At 37.6% G+C, this 17,654-nt stretch overlaps 1 protein-coding gene across 1 annotated transcript; it reads right to left on the minus strand.

The window, feature by feature from the left end:
- Nucleotides 1-787: 787 nt before the first annotated feature.
- On the minus strand, nt 788-15,097 carry LOC124805081 (40S ribosomal protein S13). Its single transcript, XM_047265515.1, has 4 exons — nt 14,963-15,097; nt 14,689-14,816; nt 8,549-8,714; nt 788-968 (listed from the first exon to the last, which is right to left on the minus strand). Exons 1-4 carry the CDS (start codon nt 14,983-14,985, stop codon nt 830-832), a joined length of 456 nt encoding a protein of 151 aa, XP_047121471.1. The 5' UTR covers nt 14,986-15,097; the 3' UTR covers nt 788-829.
- Nucleotides 15,098-17,654: the final 2,557 nt, after the last annotated feature.

Raw genomic sequence — 17,654 nt, forward strand, 5'->3', positions numbered from 1 at the left:
TTGAAAAATGAGAAGACACAAGGAACCGCATATTTCCTTATGCTCCCAGCTTTTATTTAATTTCAGTCTGTTGGAGAGTAAACAAGTTATTAGAATGCTTGAGACCTATTAGCAGTTGCTAATATATTTATCGTATATAGATTCTTGCAATTATTGTGTCTTAATTTTCAAACAGCGCGAATTAAACATACATTGGCGGACTTAAAAGCATTGATTTCTCATAGAGGAATCCTCTATCACAGTTATTGTAATGATCAAATGATTCTTTGTAGGAATTTCGCAGCAAAAAATGTGACAGTCATTCTCTCTCCGTGTATCTTAAGACTTTGTGAACAGATGGAAGACACTGCAACACAAGCAGAGGGCTGCAGCAGTGAACAGGGTGCATGCACAGCAGGGTGGTCAGTCAACAGGCCTAGCCTGTCAGCTCACTGGTCTGCACTCTGTGCACCAGCCCAGCCTACGGCCCGTACGAGTCAGGCTGCAAAATACAGGCTGGGTGGGCTGAAACCAGCAATGTGCTTGACTAAATTAGATGTCTTCAGATACCAAAACCATTTAATAAATAAATGTTCTGATTTGAAGTAAGTTTTTTTGGCATAGAATTTGACAAATTACTTGGACTTTTCAATGACAAGTAAGTCAAATTAAGTTTAATCAGTTCATATAGCATACAACTAATTTCATTTTGACATCAACCACTTTTAAAACTGCTTATGTAATCAAGTGGAACACATCCTAAATTGACAAATTTCAGTGTTGGAAATTGTGTGGAATAACATGTCCATTCAGTTTTCATAATAAATTTATTATTTATTGATACATTTTCTTATGCAACAAGAGCAGATGCTGTGCTTGATTCATATTTCCAGTTTGGTGGAAGAATAGTCTTCTTCTTGTAGTACCGAGCAAGCCGGTGGATTCTTGACTCCACAAGAATCAGGCGAAACTTTGAATCCTTGTCCTTCCTGTGAAACGTGAAAATGTTTGATTAAATTTCAGGAAATTTACATAAAATTCATGTGTACTCGCACGAAATAAATATTGCAACCAAGGTAATAGCCTGGAATATGTTTGGGTTATGACAAAGGAACTATTCACATTACTGATTAATTATTTACTAAAGCAAGTTTATGATGATAGATTTCACACAGCTACCATGAAAATTACAAGCAAAAATGTTTTAAGCCAAGTTTGTGCTGACTTAATCTACTCTAATTCGAAGGTAGTAACCTAAAATTTTCTTATTGAACATCTGGGGGACCTGAGACTTTTTGTCTTAAAGAAGTGATCCATTAGCTGAATTTTAGGCTTTTACACGTGGTAATTACTCTATCACAAACTCGTGCCAGAAACTAAAATGTATTCTAATGTGACTAAGTCCATTACAAACTAGTATCTCACACCTCAACAAACTTTCAATGCAACTATGTCAATATTCTTAAATGTAAAAGAGTTGCTTGTCTTCTCTGGCAGCCTAGTGCACTGACAGAATTAGTGGCCCTACTTGGCTGATGCTGGCAACGAACAATTTCTATCAGCCATTAATTCCTATTTAAGTCATGTGTAGTGTAGTGACTATTCACCCCCATCAATACTGACATAAAATGATGCCACAAGGCACTTTTCTTCTGCATTACAATGAAACCCCCCCCCCTTCCAAACTGTGTTTTTACCAGGACTTAACTATATGACAGCCTAGTTTCGTATTCACTTAAATTCCTGGGATTAGTGGTAGAATAGTATTTTTGCTAGCACAGTCACCCTCACTACCTAAATTTTGGTGTGAGGGGTGGTTATGTACGTCACTTTTATTAAAACAAACCAACCAACCATTCACTGCATTGAAACTTATCTCTAGGTTGATTTTTTGAGAATTCTCACACAGTATATTTTTACACATTGGAATTCTTTGAAGCCATTAAAAAATTTCCAAATCTCTAAGTTGAGACACGGATGTTGTTAAAACCAGAAGGGGATCTTGGGCTTCTGGATTCATAAGGGCTACTTTTATTCTACAGTATTCCACACAGAGATGGAGCTGAATCATACTTCTTACTAAGTGAAATGCCACTAATGGCTTTGACATAATGAATAACTGTCAGCTTATGCACATGTAAGTATACTTTTACAGGCTACGCTGATGTACCAACACACACACACACACACACACACACACACACACACACACACACACACCCCCCGAGTCAGAGAGAGAGAGAGAGAGAGAGAGAGAGAGAGAGAGAGAGAGAGAGAGAGAGAGAGAGAGAGAGAGAGAGAGAGAGAGAGACTCCATCAAAACCATTTTTATTTGTACAATCTTTCACACTGATATACTTTTTAAAAACAAGTATGATGAAAAATGAGTAACATAGGTTTCACTGGGACCTACAAATAATGTATTTGTCCAAACTGGTTTTTTTTTTAATACACAGAAGTGTACTATGTTTATTAAAAAAAAATTAAGCATTTTTTGTAAACCATTACATCTATAGTCAACTGCTTGCCACAAACATACAGAAATGGACACTGAAAAACATTTATGCAATAACACGCAGTGACAAATAGTTCCTCAATAATACTACCGAGCTGTTTCATTTCATACGAAGTGGTTTAGTCTCTCCCACCTTAGCATTTAAACTTTTATTGGAATTTATCATACAGATTCAAGACTTATGACACATTATTTCACAAATTTTTAGCTTTTGATATGCAGTGCTTGAGGTGATGCACCACTTCACATGAGGGAGGTCAAAATATGGCATGCAACATTCCAAATTGCTCTTTTATGACCAACATTCACGTGGTAGTTAAAAGTAGTCCCCAAATGAAACTTGCTGCATCAACTCACTAAGTTACAAATTGTAGGACTCAAGGACTTTGCTATACTGACATTCAGGCAGTGTGAAACATGTACAGAGCTTGAGAATCCATGGTCGATAACCAAGATTCTCTAGGTTGGCAAGCACATCAAATGTATTGCCAATCGATTAAAGAACATTACAACATTATAGCTCCATTCCAACCAATTCCGAAACAGGATCTCAAAGTAACTTGTAAAACATGATGGAACATATCTTTTTATCAACTAACAGTTTACCTTCCCCTAGTCTCACAATACCCTGAACTACCCAGTAAATTCAATTTACCTAATTACTATCAAGTTTTACAGAAAAGTTGCCACAATGACTGAGCTGATTTTTATTTTCAAATTTCAGTAGCTATAATAACCAGTCTACCCAACCTTGATTTCTACATTTTCATTCATTCATTCCATTGTTGCCCTTATGGACAGTGTTTGAACTCGAAAATCACATGATGACAATTTTCACTTCTTTCCTTTCTTCCTCTTCTCTTCCCAAAATCTCTTCATCCTTTGGCTGTGCTCCTGTTTCCTTTGCTCTGTCCATAATGTTCCTTTCTTCTTTCTCTCCTTTACAATAAATTTTGCACCCCTAACTTTGTTTCTGAAGTATTTCCTGTCTCCTATCATTTGCCTGTTGATCCCTATCTGCCTTAAGTCTTCGTCTATTTCATGATACCAATTTGTTTTCTTGCTTGAGCTGTTTACTACATCAAAAATTTTCTTTGTAAGTCGGTTGTTGTCCATTCTCTGTATGTGCCCATAGAAAGTTAATCTGCGTTTTCTGATCGCGTCTGTTAGTCTGTCAGTGTGCTGGTACAGCTCTTTGGTACGTCACTTCATCCATATGCCATCTCTGTGAATTGGTCCAAATATTTTTCTGAGAATTTTGCGTTCTATTTTTTCTGTGTCTATGATGCCTGATGCTCCAATTGTGGTTGTTTCTGACGCGTACAATGCTTCTGGTAATACAACTGTTTTGTAGTGCCTAAGTTTGGCCTGCCTCGATATGCTTTTCTTATTATAATGTGACCATGTGAGTTTGTATGCCTTCTGGAGTTTCTTCGTTCGTTCCATGTTAGCCGCCTTGTTTGATCCTCCCATTTGTATGTACTCCCCTAAATACTTAAATTTTTCGACTCTTTCTACGGATCCATATACCGTATGCATGGTGTGTACATTGTTGGTCTGTCGTTCCATATATTGTGTCTTCTCGTAAGATACCTGCAGACCTGTTTTGGCAGCTATTTCATGCAAGCATTCCAGTGCTTCCTTTGCCTCCTGTGTATTATTGCTGAGTATGGCTATATCATCTGCAAATGCCAGACATTTTATGATTGTTTTGGTTTCACGTGTTCTTCCCAGCTGTATTCCTTTAACTTGTTCCTCCCACTGCTTGATAATTTTGTCTAACACCATGTTGAACAGGATTGGTGAGAGCCCGTCTCCTTGTCGGACACCTGTGTGTATGTGGAAGGGTTCCGAAATTTCTCCCATGAACTTAATCTTGGAGGTAGTGTCTGTAAGCGTCTGTTGTATAAGTGCCCTGGTTTTTCTGTCGATACCATATTCTTCTAGTACGTCAAAGAGTGTGTCTGTCTATGGAATCATATGCTTTTTTAAAGTCCACAAAGGTAACTACAGTGTTTCTTGCCTGTCTGACTTTCAAAAGTGTTCTCAAGTTCCAGATCTGTTCGATGCATGATCTCCCTTTTCTGAAGCCTGCCTGGTATTCCCCAATTTGCAGATCTGCTTGTGGTTCTAGTCTGTTTAATAGCACCTTAGAGAAAATTTTGTATGTAACTGGTACTAGCGAAATGCCTCTGTAATTGTTTGGATCTGACTTATCACCCTTTTTATGTAACAGATGGATCAATGCACATTTCCATTCCTCTGGCACTTTCTCTGTGATCCAAATTTCGGAGATAATCTTATGGATTTTTTTGGTGATGTTTTCATCTTGGAGTTTCCAGATCTCGGCGATAATACCATCTTCTCCGGCAGCTCTGTTATTTTTCATTTGTTTTATGATTTCCTCTATCTCTTCTATTGTGGGTGGATCAGAATCGGCATTAGATGTGGTCTTTTGGAATGTTAATTTTCCTGTAGGTTTTTTGCAATTAAGAAGTTTATCAAAGTAATGTTTGAGAATTTTACAGTTTTCTTTTGTGTTTGTTTCCAGGGATCCATCTGTTCTTCGGAAGCAGAGGCTAGGGGGTTGATAGCCCTTAATATTTTCTTTGAAAGTTCTGTAAAAATTTCTTGTGTTATTTCTTTTGAAATCTTCCTCAATTTCTTTTAGTCTGTTATTGTCATATGCTCGTTTTTCCCTTCTGATTTCCTTCGATGCTAGTTTCTGAACTTCGTGAAATTCTTTCCATGTTTCTGAATTTCTGTAGCTACTGAACTTGTCCCATGCTTGCTTTCTTCTCTCAATGGCTTCATCACACTTTGCGTTCCACCACCTATGTTTGCGTTTTCTAGGTGGTTGTCCCCAGCACATAGTCTTCTGAACTGCCTTCGCCAGATCTGTCCATGTGTCTATTGAGTGCCTATTAATTTCTTCAACGATTTTATCCCTGTTTATCTTCAAGTTTCTACATTTTATCAATTGGTTACTACACTTAGTGAATCGGCACACCAAGTTTTGTAACGTTAAGTGCAATATACAGTGAAACGCTTACTTTACGTTTTCTTGGAGTCAAGACTTAAAAAAAAAACACACACACAAAACTGAGGAAAATGCAGAATCGAGGAAAACGCTAAAATCCCAAAATATGAGCAAAAACACATGTACTTGGCATGTTGTTGTTGTGGTCTTCAGTCCTGAGACTGGTTTGATGCAGCTCACCATGCTACTCTATCCTGTGCAAGCTTCTTCATCTCCCAGTATCTACTGCAGCCTACATCATTCTGAAACTGCTTAGTGTATTCATCTCTTGGTCTCCCTCTACGATTTTTACCCTCCACGCTGCCTTCCAATACTAAATTGGTGATCCCTCGATGTCTCAGAACATGTCCTACCAACCGATCCCTTCTTCTAGTCAAGTTGTGCTATAAACTCCTCTTCTCCCCAATTCTATTCAATGCCTCCTCATTAGTTATGTGATCTACCCATCTAATCTTCAGCATTCTTCTGTAGCATCACATTTCGAAAACTTCTATTTTCTTCTTGTCTACACTATTTATCGTCCATGTTTCACTTCCATACATGGCTACACTCCATACAAATACTTTCAGAAAAGACTTCCTGACATTTAAATCTATACTCAATGTTAACAAATTTTTCTTCTTCAGAAATGCTTTCCTTGCCATTGCCAGTCTACATTTTATATCCTCTCTACTTCGACCATCATCAGTTATTTTGCTCCCCAAATAGCAAAACTCCTTTACTACTTTAAGTGTCTCATTTCCTAATCTAATTCCCTCAGCATCACCCGACTTAATTCGACTACATTCCATTATCCTCGTTTTGCTTTTGTTGATGTTCATCTTATATCCTCCCTTCAAGACACTATCCATTCCGTTCTTCTGCTCTTCCAAGTCCTTTGCTGTCTCTGACAGAATTACAATGTCATCGGCGAAACTCAAAGTTTTTATTTCTTCTCCATGGATATGTGATTAAAAATCATAATCCTCACCAATACACTGTATAAAATCTGTATAAGCAAAGGAATTAAATGTATAATAAGATGTTCGTGCAATAATTTGTGGTAATTAATTTCATTAGTTCTTAAAAGTCACAGATATTAACAGCAAATTAAAATTCTTCAAAAAATTGAAATTGGTATATGGGTACAAGGTAATTTAGCTATTTCACAACATGCTACGACTGAAAATTATACATAAAAACACACATTTTTGAGAAATATTTCCTTTGTGCTCACCCAGCAAAAAAAAAGCACTAATTGATGAACAGGGTGAGTTAAATCAAAAACTGAAGTACAGTAAAAGGTGTCGGAATCTAACAAGTGCAGGTGTGTTTTCCTTCTGTAGTCAATGGGAGTTTAATTGGGCCAATGGTCTTACGTCGACATAAGTACCATAACCACTTAACCTCACATTTATTTACGCTGTATTTCATCGTTTGGAGGTTAGTTATTTTCACATATGGCGCTTCTGACACTTTTCTACCGTAGGGCAACAACACACCAAAAATACTGTGCCACAGTGGAATATCAGAAATCAAAAACGGACGATAATGTAAAGTGTATCTTTAATATCATGTGAACATCCGTCTGATGATGAACTTGCCAGTTCAAAATCTGTAACAGCGCTTTTTACCTAAATAAATAGCAGTATTAATGGCGGCTGGTTGCTGTTTTCTTCTTTGTAAGAATTAACCTGCATTAATTGTACACAGCCACAGTCTCACCATGTCAGTTTTAGACAAGATAGCTTGAAGAAGCCTGCTAGTGCGGCACATTCTTGAGTATTGCCGGAGTGTTTGAGATCCCACCGGGTGAGATTAAATGAAGACATCAAAGCAATTCAGAGGCACGCTGCTCGGTTTGTTGCCTGTACGTTCAATCAGCAAGCATTTATTAACGAAATGCTTAGTGAACTCCAATGCATATTCCTGGAGGAGAGATGACGCTCTTTTCATGAGACACTACTGAAGAAATTTAAAGAAACCGCATTGTGGCTGACTGCAGATTGATTCTACTGCCACCAACGCAGGTTTTGCGTAAGGAACATGACAGTTGTTTTTCCCCTTCACACTATTTGAGTGTGAAATAGTGAGAAAATGACCATAGTCGATTCGGTGTAAATTGATCTCCAACAGCTGCAGTTTTCTAGCCATAGTTTCATGTGTCTACCTCAACCTGTCACATAACATTATCTTGTAAATGGCAATGCCTCTGTTACCACAGCCCTGTACACAGCTATCTTTTCTCCTGCCCCGTTTGCACTTCACTTTGAAAGCTGGCAACAGTGCTGCGAGTTGTCAAGGATCATCTTACGCTGTCTTACTACAGTAGTGGTACGTGGTACCCTTCACCACACATCACACAGGGCTTGCAGAGTACGCTCTTAGATGTTCTTGGCACTAAAAGCAACAAGCTTTTTCTGAAGACATTTTACTAAAGCTGACTGCAAAATTATTGCACTGTGATTACAGAAAACAACAATCATTCTCTTTAAAAAGTAACTTACTTGTATTTTACCAAATATCAACGCGCATTTAAAAGAACTTAACATTACATTCTCCTGAATAAAACATCAATTAAGCACATATGGTGTTGTTTCCCATTCAGTGGATTACCATTTCAAACAAGATGTGATAATACTATTCCATGTCACAAATTAACACAAAAATCAAACAAAAGCCATTTTGTTAGTGATTACAGGCCTGGTTAGTGATAACGCCATTTCAAAATCTCTCATTCATGACTATGCATCTCTGTGCAATAGCCCCCCCCCCCAAGCTGGTGAGCACAAATGACCCCCACCCCCTTCCATACACACTAATGAATGTTTTGAACAACCGGAAGTATCAAACACTTAGCTTGCTGTAATGGATGTGCAATAAGAACGGTCAACATGTGAAATGTGAGCTTAGGGGCTAATTAATTATCTCAAACACAATATTGCCTGAAGCCAAGATGGTCCAGACGAAACAATGAAGTTCATAATCCTTGGAACAAAACACAAAAAAGAAGTCAAAAAATTAGGTTATCTAACCTGTTTCTTTCCAAATGCTTTCTGATTGCTACAGCTTTCTTAATAAGGTAATACAGGTCCTCTGGTAGATCTGGAGCCAAGGACATAGCTTTCATAATGCGCAGGATTTTATTTTGTGACACAAATCTCACTTGCGCAACACCATGTGAATCCCTGAGAATTACACCTGAAAATTACAAATACAAAGATAAATGTCAATATATTGCTTCTAACGAACAAGAAAAATTTCTTCCAATACACACAAGTTTTTAACATTATGTAACATACTTGTGTAAAAGTTATGTGATTAGTCCAAATTATCATTTTGAAACTAAAATCTGAATGGTGGAAAATGCTATGAACAGAATTCTGAGGCTAGTTGCAACCCCAAATCAGCTTGCAAGTATTCAAGTCCATCCCACCACAAATATGACAGCCCCTTCACCTACTTATCTGGTTCATACTGATTTTGCAGAAGTAATGGAAAAGATACCCTATGCATACTGTCTTATCCAGTGCCCAAAATCAGAAGGAATTCACGAGCAACAAAGAAAATGATTATGACAGCCACAATATCATGAAACCACGCTTTGTTTTTTACATATAGTGTTCCTTTGGGTAGCACTCATTAACTATTTTAACTATGAGATTGTACAGTATATCAATATGCGACCCAAAATTTGGTAATTCAAAGAAATATTAATCCTACAAAACAAGTCCAGATAGTTAAATGTAAAACACAATGCAGCCAGTCATCCTTTGTAACAAGGCACTCTAACATGGCAGCACTTATGAATAAAATAGATTACCCTTTTCTGCTTTAACCATAGTAGCACCAAAGCTTATACATATTATTATTCATTTAGTCTTTAGGTGTTTTGCTACTTCACTCTGTATCTGTGAAGTATCAAAAATACTGACTGGTGAAGTCACTGACTGAAGCAGTTCCAGGTTATTCATGGGCACACCAGGAAGGGAGGGTTGATATCCTTAGTTCCATAGCTGCTGTGTAAAAGTGAAGCAGTCGCCAACCAGAAAGTTGGTTTGAACACCACAGTTCTTTACTAGCCACAGTTTTGCTGGAGGTGGTACAATTGCATTCCTCCATCCTGATAGTAAAAAATAAATAAATCTGGAAGTCTACTAGTAGTGGAGGACTAATAGACGAAAAATCTGGATGTCTGCTTTTAACTCTCTCTGCCTGCTGTTCAGCACCTTCTTTAAGTGGTGAAAAGCAATACATGCTAATTCATATTAATATACCAACATAATAAGCAGCAATATACTCTTGAGACGTCTCCATTTTCTAATACAGGGTGGGTAAAACAAAACTGGCCTAGAAAATATAAGACTAGCATCTAAATGATCCATCTTAAGGAACAGAAGTGCCATCACAGAAAGTGCCAGAAACTATGATTTCAATACACCAATCTGTTTATGTCACATTTGTACATGCATATCTCCCGTATGTCCCTAGTACAGTAGAACCCCTCTAATTCGACCTTGGATGGTACGTCACTCCAGTTAGCCCGACCATGCTCAGGCTCGCAAGCCTGTGCCGACTTGTCACTGACTGGATGCCTGTCGGGGCCATTGCTGTGGTGTCTATCGCTGTGCATAATGTTATACTGTACATTATCGTGCAGTTTTATCATTTGTTGGGATTAAAGAAACGTCATTATTTGCTTTATTCCATGTTCTCTACAGTACTTGTTACTGAGATTCATTGTGTGTACAGTTGCCTGTTTTTAAACATATCTGGGTTCAAACGTAAACACGTAACTCTTTCACTAAATGAAAAATTAGCAGTGCTACAAAGATTGGACGAAATCTGTCGATGCCAGAGCTGCTAAGGAGTTTTCCGTTAAGCTTCAAGAAATTGTAGAAGAAAATTAACTGTTACCCTGCCACGTGTATATAACATCGACAAGACAGGGCTGAACTTTAAATGTTGCCAACAAAAACGCTCCCAGTTTAAAATGAATCTGTAGTAGGAACGAAACTTGTAAAACACAGAATAACTGTCATTCCTTGTAGCAACGGAGATGGTACCCACAAGCTCCCCTTGTTTGTCATTGGCAAATCTGAGAAGCCAAGAGCATTCACAAATATAAACTTACATTCCTTGCCAGTTTATTACTGCAATCAAAAATCTGCTTTGATGGACTGCAACCTTTTTAAATCTTGGTTTTTGATGAGTTTGTGCCACAGGCCGAAAAAGACTTGAAGCAAAAAAATCTGCCTGTTTGTGCTCTACTGCTGTTGGATAACACACCATCACATGCATCTGAAGATGATTTGGTGAAAGGGGACATAAAAGTTCTCTTTCTGCCTGCTAATGTGACCTCACTCATCCAACCAATGGATCAGGGCATTATCAAATGGTTAACAAGGTGATATCGCAGAAAGTATATCAGTTCAATTTTGGAAAAATCTGAGGACGTCATAACTTATTTGAGGTAATGAAATCCCTGAACATCAAAGATGCTATCTACACAATCGCTGCATCATGGGATGAACTGAAGCCTGACACACTGCGGAAATAGTGGCGTAAGCTTTGCCACAAGTTATGACTGAAAATGAGCATACCAAAGATGAGCAAAACAAGGTCGTACTGGAAATCGTTAAAGATCTACAAACTCTGGAGCCAAACATCCCCGCCAATGAAGTTGAAGGGCGGATCAATGAATGTGACGATTGGGAGACCTTTGAAGAGCCCAAAGACAACCAGATTGTTGCTGCTGTTAGCCTGGAAACTGAATGAGGACTCGGAAGGCGAAGACGAATCCCCCACCCAGATTTCACACGATGATGCAAAAAATGCTTTTGACATCGCCCTTCAATACATCGAGCAGTATCAAACTTCCAACTCCAATGAACATCTTGTGGATAAAAATATGGACGGACACTGCAGCTAATTATAGAAAAACATCTGCTAAACAAAAACGCATCACTGACTTTTTTCCAAGTAATTTGTTTTCATTCTTACTGTAAAAACAATGCACACAGTATAATCATTTTTAGTTTATACATACAGTGGTTTATTTCTTTGTAAGAAATTTCTTTTATATAAAGTGCTCTAAACATTTTTTAGTTTACAATATATATCGTTTATATGTTATGAAGTACAGTACAGTACTGTAATTTGTTTGTTGTTTTCCCTTTCAAAACCAATACGCATTATAGTGAGCGTAGAAGTTTTTTAGTTAGGCCTAATATATTGGTTAACACTGTGTAAAAAAACATCTTTTTATATTACTGTAGACATCTTTTAGTTCTTAAATTGTTTAATTTTTTGTACTAAATGTCTCTTACATTTTTGCAATAAATATTAGACTTTTCGGATAATCCGACCTTTTCTTCGTTCCGACCATGGTCCCGGTCGTGCCGGATTAGAAGGGTTCTACTGTACTTTTTAAGAGAAGCGCAGAAGTGTTCAACGAGCAGTTGAATGCAACACAGAAAAGCACTCAATAAAACAGTGGTTGTTCACTGTTGATTATCATACAAAGCATAATTTGTACAAAACATGTGAGGAACTGTTTACACAAGAATCCAAAGTTAGAAGTGTTAATCACCTTTCAGCAAAGACTAATGCGAAACTTAGTGGCAAAGTAGTGTGAAACAAGCACTGTAGCAAATAAAACCCTAACTATCCAAAAGCAGTTGTTTGAACACTACAAACCAATGAGTGAATGAAAGCTTGGAACAAAGTCTGAAGAAATCTCAATACTGTTTGTGCAAGTGTCAATTATGAGATCATGTTGGAACACCTAAAAGGGATCTACACTGGTATCCTTACAAATTTACTGTGGTGCACTACGCCAATGTGAGAGGAGAGGAGTGGAGCCTCCTTTCTCCACTACCAGCTTTAATAACAGCATATGTGAACACACAGTAGACTGCATCAGTATCTCTAACAATGTAACACCCAACGCTTTTTGACAACAGCTATGCCACATGCACAAGATGCTATGCACTAAAACATCTGAACACACGCCCTTAAGTAAATATTCTCAGCTGGACAGATGGGCCAAACAAGCCCATTTTAAATTCATGAGAAAACCATAATACAACTTGACAAGTGTGAGCCCGTGTATCTATCTTCTTGATCATATCCAAAAAGTCATGATTTTACAGCAAAAACAAACTATAAGCAGCCTACAAAAAGTTACATCATATATGAAAACAAGAAAGATTGATGGAAGCCTGCCAGGAAACAAAGGTAAGAATGAATACCACAGACACACATAAAATAAATTCACACACTGAAGAAGTCCCACAGCTTACAAATAGGTGGTCTGTTTAATGTAAAATGAAAAGATTTTACATATAAATAGGCATGACCTAAATGTTGTGCACATGCAGTCGTCTGTGTGCACTTACACATGCCTTGACTTAAGTGATAAAATGTGCAGGGATCAGAAACTCATCACGTGTCATTTGCTTGTGACAACTCTTTCAAAAAATCCTTATAGGCTCTTACAAGTTTCAGCCTGCCAGTAGTCATCAACAGGCTATCACAATTAACACAGTGCACGCAATGTCAAAGTTTCCATTGCATTGTCAACACCAAGCACACACTCTTGAGTTGAGTTCACTGCCATATCTGCCTGATGGGTTAAATACTGTACACGAACTTGTTTATAAAGATGTTGGGACAGAACATACTTATCAATATTCAAGAAACAAAACATCTAAACTTGTGTAGCATAAAATTGGATCACTTTGCACAAACTCTGGAAAAGGAGTCTATCCTTCTAAGCACCTATGGTCAAATACTTCACAACAATTTTCATTATGCCCAATAGTTGACAGCACATTTTGGATAAAACCAATTACTCACACACCCATAATCAATGACACTGATTGCTAACCAACTCTGTGCTGTTGCTTTTTCGGGCAATTGTACAAAAAATACACTTTAAAAATTAACTATTGTCTAAATCATACCTTCAAAATACAAAATCAATGTCAGAGTACAACCTAAAGCAGCCACAAGGCTGTGTTCTGGAAAAACTGGGGCAACTTCGCATTGCTCAGATGAAGGAAAGTAATGAAAGTGCAACTGTAAACATTATGAAGCCATCTGTCAAGAGCTGGAAAGACCTATAAAGAAAGATTTAATTTTCTGCAAATGGGACTATATATTATGCAGACAGTAAATAGTGGCAGTTGACATGATCATAAACAAACGAGAACTTAGGCTGCCCAAAAGGAGAATAGTGGTGCGTGGAAATAAGCCCTGCTGCCATCCTAAATCCGTGTTCTGTGCTACTTCCCAGGAATGCAGAACTGACAATGGTCACAGGGATCTCAATTCCTGTTATGGTGAGAGTTGCATTGGAATCCCTTTATGCACCATGTCTCTTCACTCATTTCGAAAAAAGGAAGAACAATTTCCAACACAAGGCAAATTCAAGTAACAAAGTTTTTAGTAGTGGCTACAGCACAATTGTTTGCTGCAGTTGCCAGTGGTAGTTCACACCTGACCTCTATTAATATCTTACACAACCATAGTTCAAAACACTCCCCACCTAAAAGTGTATGTATAATGGTTGGACACACATCGCCCTCAAACTTCAGAGCAAAAGCCATTTTCTTGGTACCAGAACTGGCTGATGGTGATGAATTGTGTGTGTGTGTGTGTGTGTGTGTGTGTGTGTGTGTGTGTCAAGTATTTTCCTGACATTGTCACTGACATTAACAAATACCAATAGGGAAACATCGGCCTTCCTTTCGCTGACGAAACTACTTTAGCTGATGTTTCTTGCGCCACCTGCATAAAGTTCTACTGATGCTTTTAATTAACATTTACATTTCATTCCTAAACATAAACCTATGTTAATTTACTATACTCCTCTATGATTACACAATAACCTGTAAAGAGAATAACATTGCCACAAAATATCCTTTCTTATGCTAAGTGATGCAGAATACGCCACGCCTATGTAACATTTAAAACAAAAATGGTGCAACGTACCCTGCTGCATCAATGCAAGAACCATGTTAATTAACTATTATATACACCACGCAATCCATACTTCCCAGCTACCTCGTTCGACAGGTCAAATATTTAGCATCTTATTCACACCACATAGGCTACTTTCTCTTAAGATATTAAACCGTACAGTACAGTAGCCGTGGCATCTTCTGCTTACCTATTTGAGAAGGAGTAAGACCCTTGCGGGCCAATTTGCTGATTTGCTCCCTAACGTCTTCATCCTTCAATTTCAACCAGTTGGGGACACTTCTTCTGTATGGTAATGCTGACTGGGATATACCCTTACTGCAATAGAATTGTTACAATAAACATGGTTACCACGTTGCAGCCAATTCCCGTACAAGGGAATATCCAATGAGATAAAGCAACTTCTACTAAAGAACTTATCGTTAATACGGCTATAAAATAAACAAAGCAACATTTCAACTAACCCAGGCGCGTGCATACGACCCATTTTGCCAAAATATTATTTAACACGTGGTAAACCTAACCACACCAAACGCACTCTTTTCCGAGCTGCTTCCAAAGAAATGCTTTGAACGGAAGAACTATCGGGCCACTATTCCAAAGATGATGCCTTCCGTCAGAATCAAGATCGATTCACACAGAAAGTCGATTCATACTTGATAGATCCATATTTCGATGTGATAGTAAGGAACAGGACACCGAAAGGAAAACATCCCACAAAACATTTAAAGCATTTACATAGAATGTTCACGAACGAGACGTCAAGATCAAGGTTTTTCTGGGAGAAAGGTTTTTGATGTTTATGTTGATGGAGTCGGCGGTGTCGTTGTCTGTTAACATCGACAGTCAATCTAGGGCCGCTTGTAAAGACTCAGGTTAGCAGTCGATTAAACTGTATTCTTGGAATTGCACGCGATACACGCTGGGACCAACAGGGAATAACACCTAATTCGGGATAACTTAACAGGCAATTTCGGGCCTGATTCACCTGGAGAATAAGATTAGATGATTGCAGGAATAGCTATGGAACCAGAGAGTGATGACGAGATTTTGGGATAACTGTCTGACATAATGAGAAAGGAGAAGAAAACGAAACGTCACCCCAATTACGGTATCTTGAAGTGTATGATGATTCGTAATTTATATCTAGATTTCGTCTGACAAAGGAAACAGTATTTCGTCTTTATGGTCTCATAAGAGAGAAACTTGAGGATGTGACTGACAATGAGACTGTTCCTGTGTTTCCTAACACATGTTGTTTATTTATGGTAATATGCATATGATATCCATATTTAGTGATGCGATACTGTCGTTTTATATGTATAACTAAGCGGAAAAATGATAATTCGTGCCAAAATAGTCTAGTTTATCTGGCATGTGTAACAACTGCTGCAGCATTAGAAAGAACTCCTTCTTTTTATTTAACAGACAGAGTCAAAATAGACTTACACAGATTGAAAATCAAACCAGTCTGGGGTGCTATTTGCATTATGTAACACTTTTAGATTCTAGATAAAACATTATGATTTTTCAAGTAATATAATATTTCGTAGAACACTGATCTCCAGAGTTCACTCAGTCACATTACATCTACAGCGGAAAATACCGTTCATTGGGACAACAATTTCCAATCTTTTAGAGAAAATATTAGGACCACAGTTCCATTAACACTTCATAGTGACAAAATAGTCTCCCACCTATCATTATTATCATAAGCAAGTGACATATTTGTGCTTACCAAAGCTAAATTTAAATCAGTATCATTAATAGGAAAGTCAGTACTTTTTCTTTCATTATTTAAAAAAGAGAAAAGATAATGTTCCTCAACTATAGAATATATAGAATTACATCTACAGCGGAAAATACCGTCCATTGGGACAACAATTTCCAATCTTTTAGTGAAATTATTAGGACCACAGATCCATTAACACTTCATAGTGACAAAATAGTCTCCCATCTAGCATTATTATCATAAACAAGTGACATATTTGTGCTTACCAAAGCTAAATTTAAATCAGTAACATTAATAGGAAAGTCAATATTTTTTCTTTCTTTATTTAAAAAAGAAAAAAGATAATGCTTCCTCAACTATAGAATATAGCTGTTTTGTTTCGCAGTTATTAGTATTACCGACAAAAACACATCTTCATTTGTCGAAAAACTATAGTCACCTGTATGTTATAAAAGCACTGGTGCTTCTCATCCAGCTCACAGAAATCGTCATTTACTGAGCTACATGATCATAACACGTAGGATAAGTGACTGGCAAGCTAAGTTTTGAAATTTCTCTTGAATTGTCGCACAATTTGGCTCACATAATTCTCTTCTTTCTTTCAGAAATGACTCAGTTCCACCAATGACCCAGCTACTATGGACATTCATATACTGTGACTCAGGTGATTTGCTTCTTCCTGTGGAGACTTCTTTTGCATTGATAAGGGAACGGTCAGCAGGGTTACAATAAGGATGGGTATGTCAATGAACAACATGGATAAGAGACAGTTGTGTTAAATATTTCAGTTCTCTGTTGTAGTTTGTAACATAACAGCCTATTGTAAAGGGAAGAGGCATTGTATTCAATCTCAAACAACACACAGGTGGCAGTTAAGACAGGGTTATATTCGTGTTGACAGCTGAAATCAGCTTGACACAAGCATATGGAGGGCCAGTTTCACACTATACTCCACAGATTGGATTGTCTCTGGACTTCCACTGGCTGGCAAGCTGACTACATCACTGGGAAAACCCCTTCATTGGCCAGCACAGTGGCTGCTCGTTTCTTATGACCACTTTTTGTGTTCAGTTCAGAATTAAACCTTACAATTATTGAGCCATATGTGTCACTGGAAAGGCATTGGGCTCATCTGAAGCAGAAATGATGGACAATTACACTTCTGGAGACATGCCTTCAATATCAGCTTTCTTTATAAGTTATTGTAAGTTAAATGTTATAAATAATTCCTGAATTGTAAAAGTGAGAATCGTGGCAATGCATTATGCGAATATTACAAACGAGGAGTCTATAAATACATCCTGTGGAACTGTATCAGACTGTGATAATAGATCTACTGAAATGTTCACATGAGATGCCGAAAAGTGGATTTTTCACAATGAAAAACAGCACTTCTTACTAAATAAACAAATAAACATTAGACA

This window comes from Schistocerca piceifrons, chromosome 7, assembly GCF_021461385.2.
Source record: "Schistocerca piceifrons isolate TAMUIC-IGC-003096 chromosome 7, iqSchPice1.1, whole genome shotgun sequence".
Lineage (NCBI taxonomy): Eukaryota > Metazoa > Arthropoda > Insecta > Orthoptera > Acrididae > Schistocerca > Schistocerca piceifrons.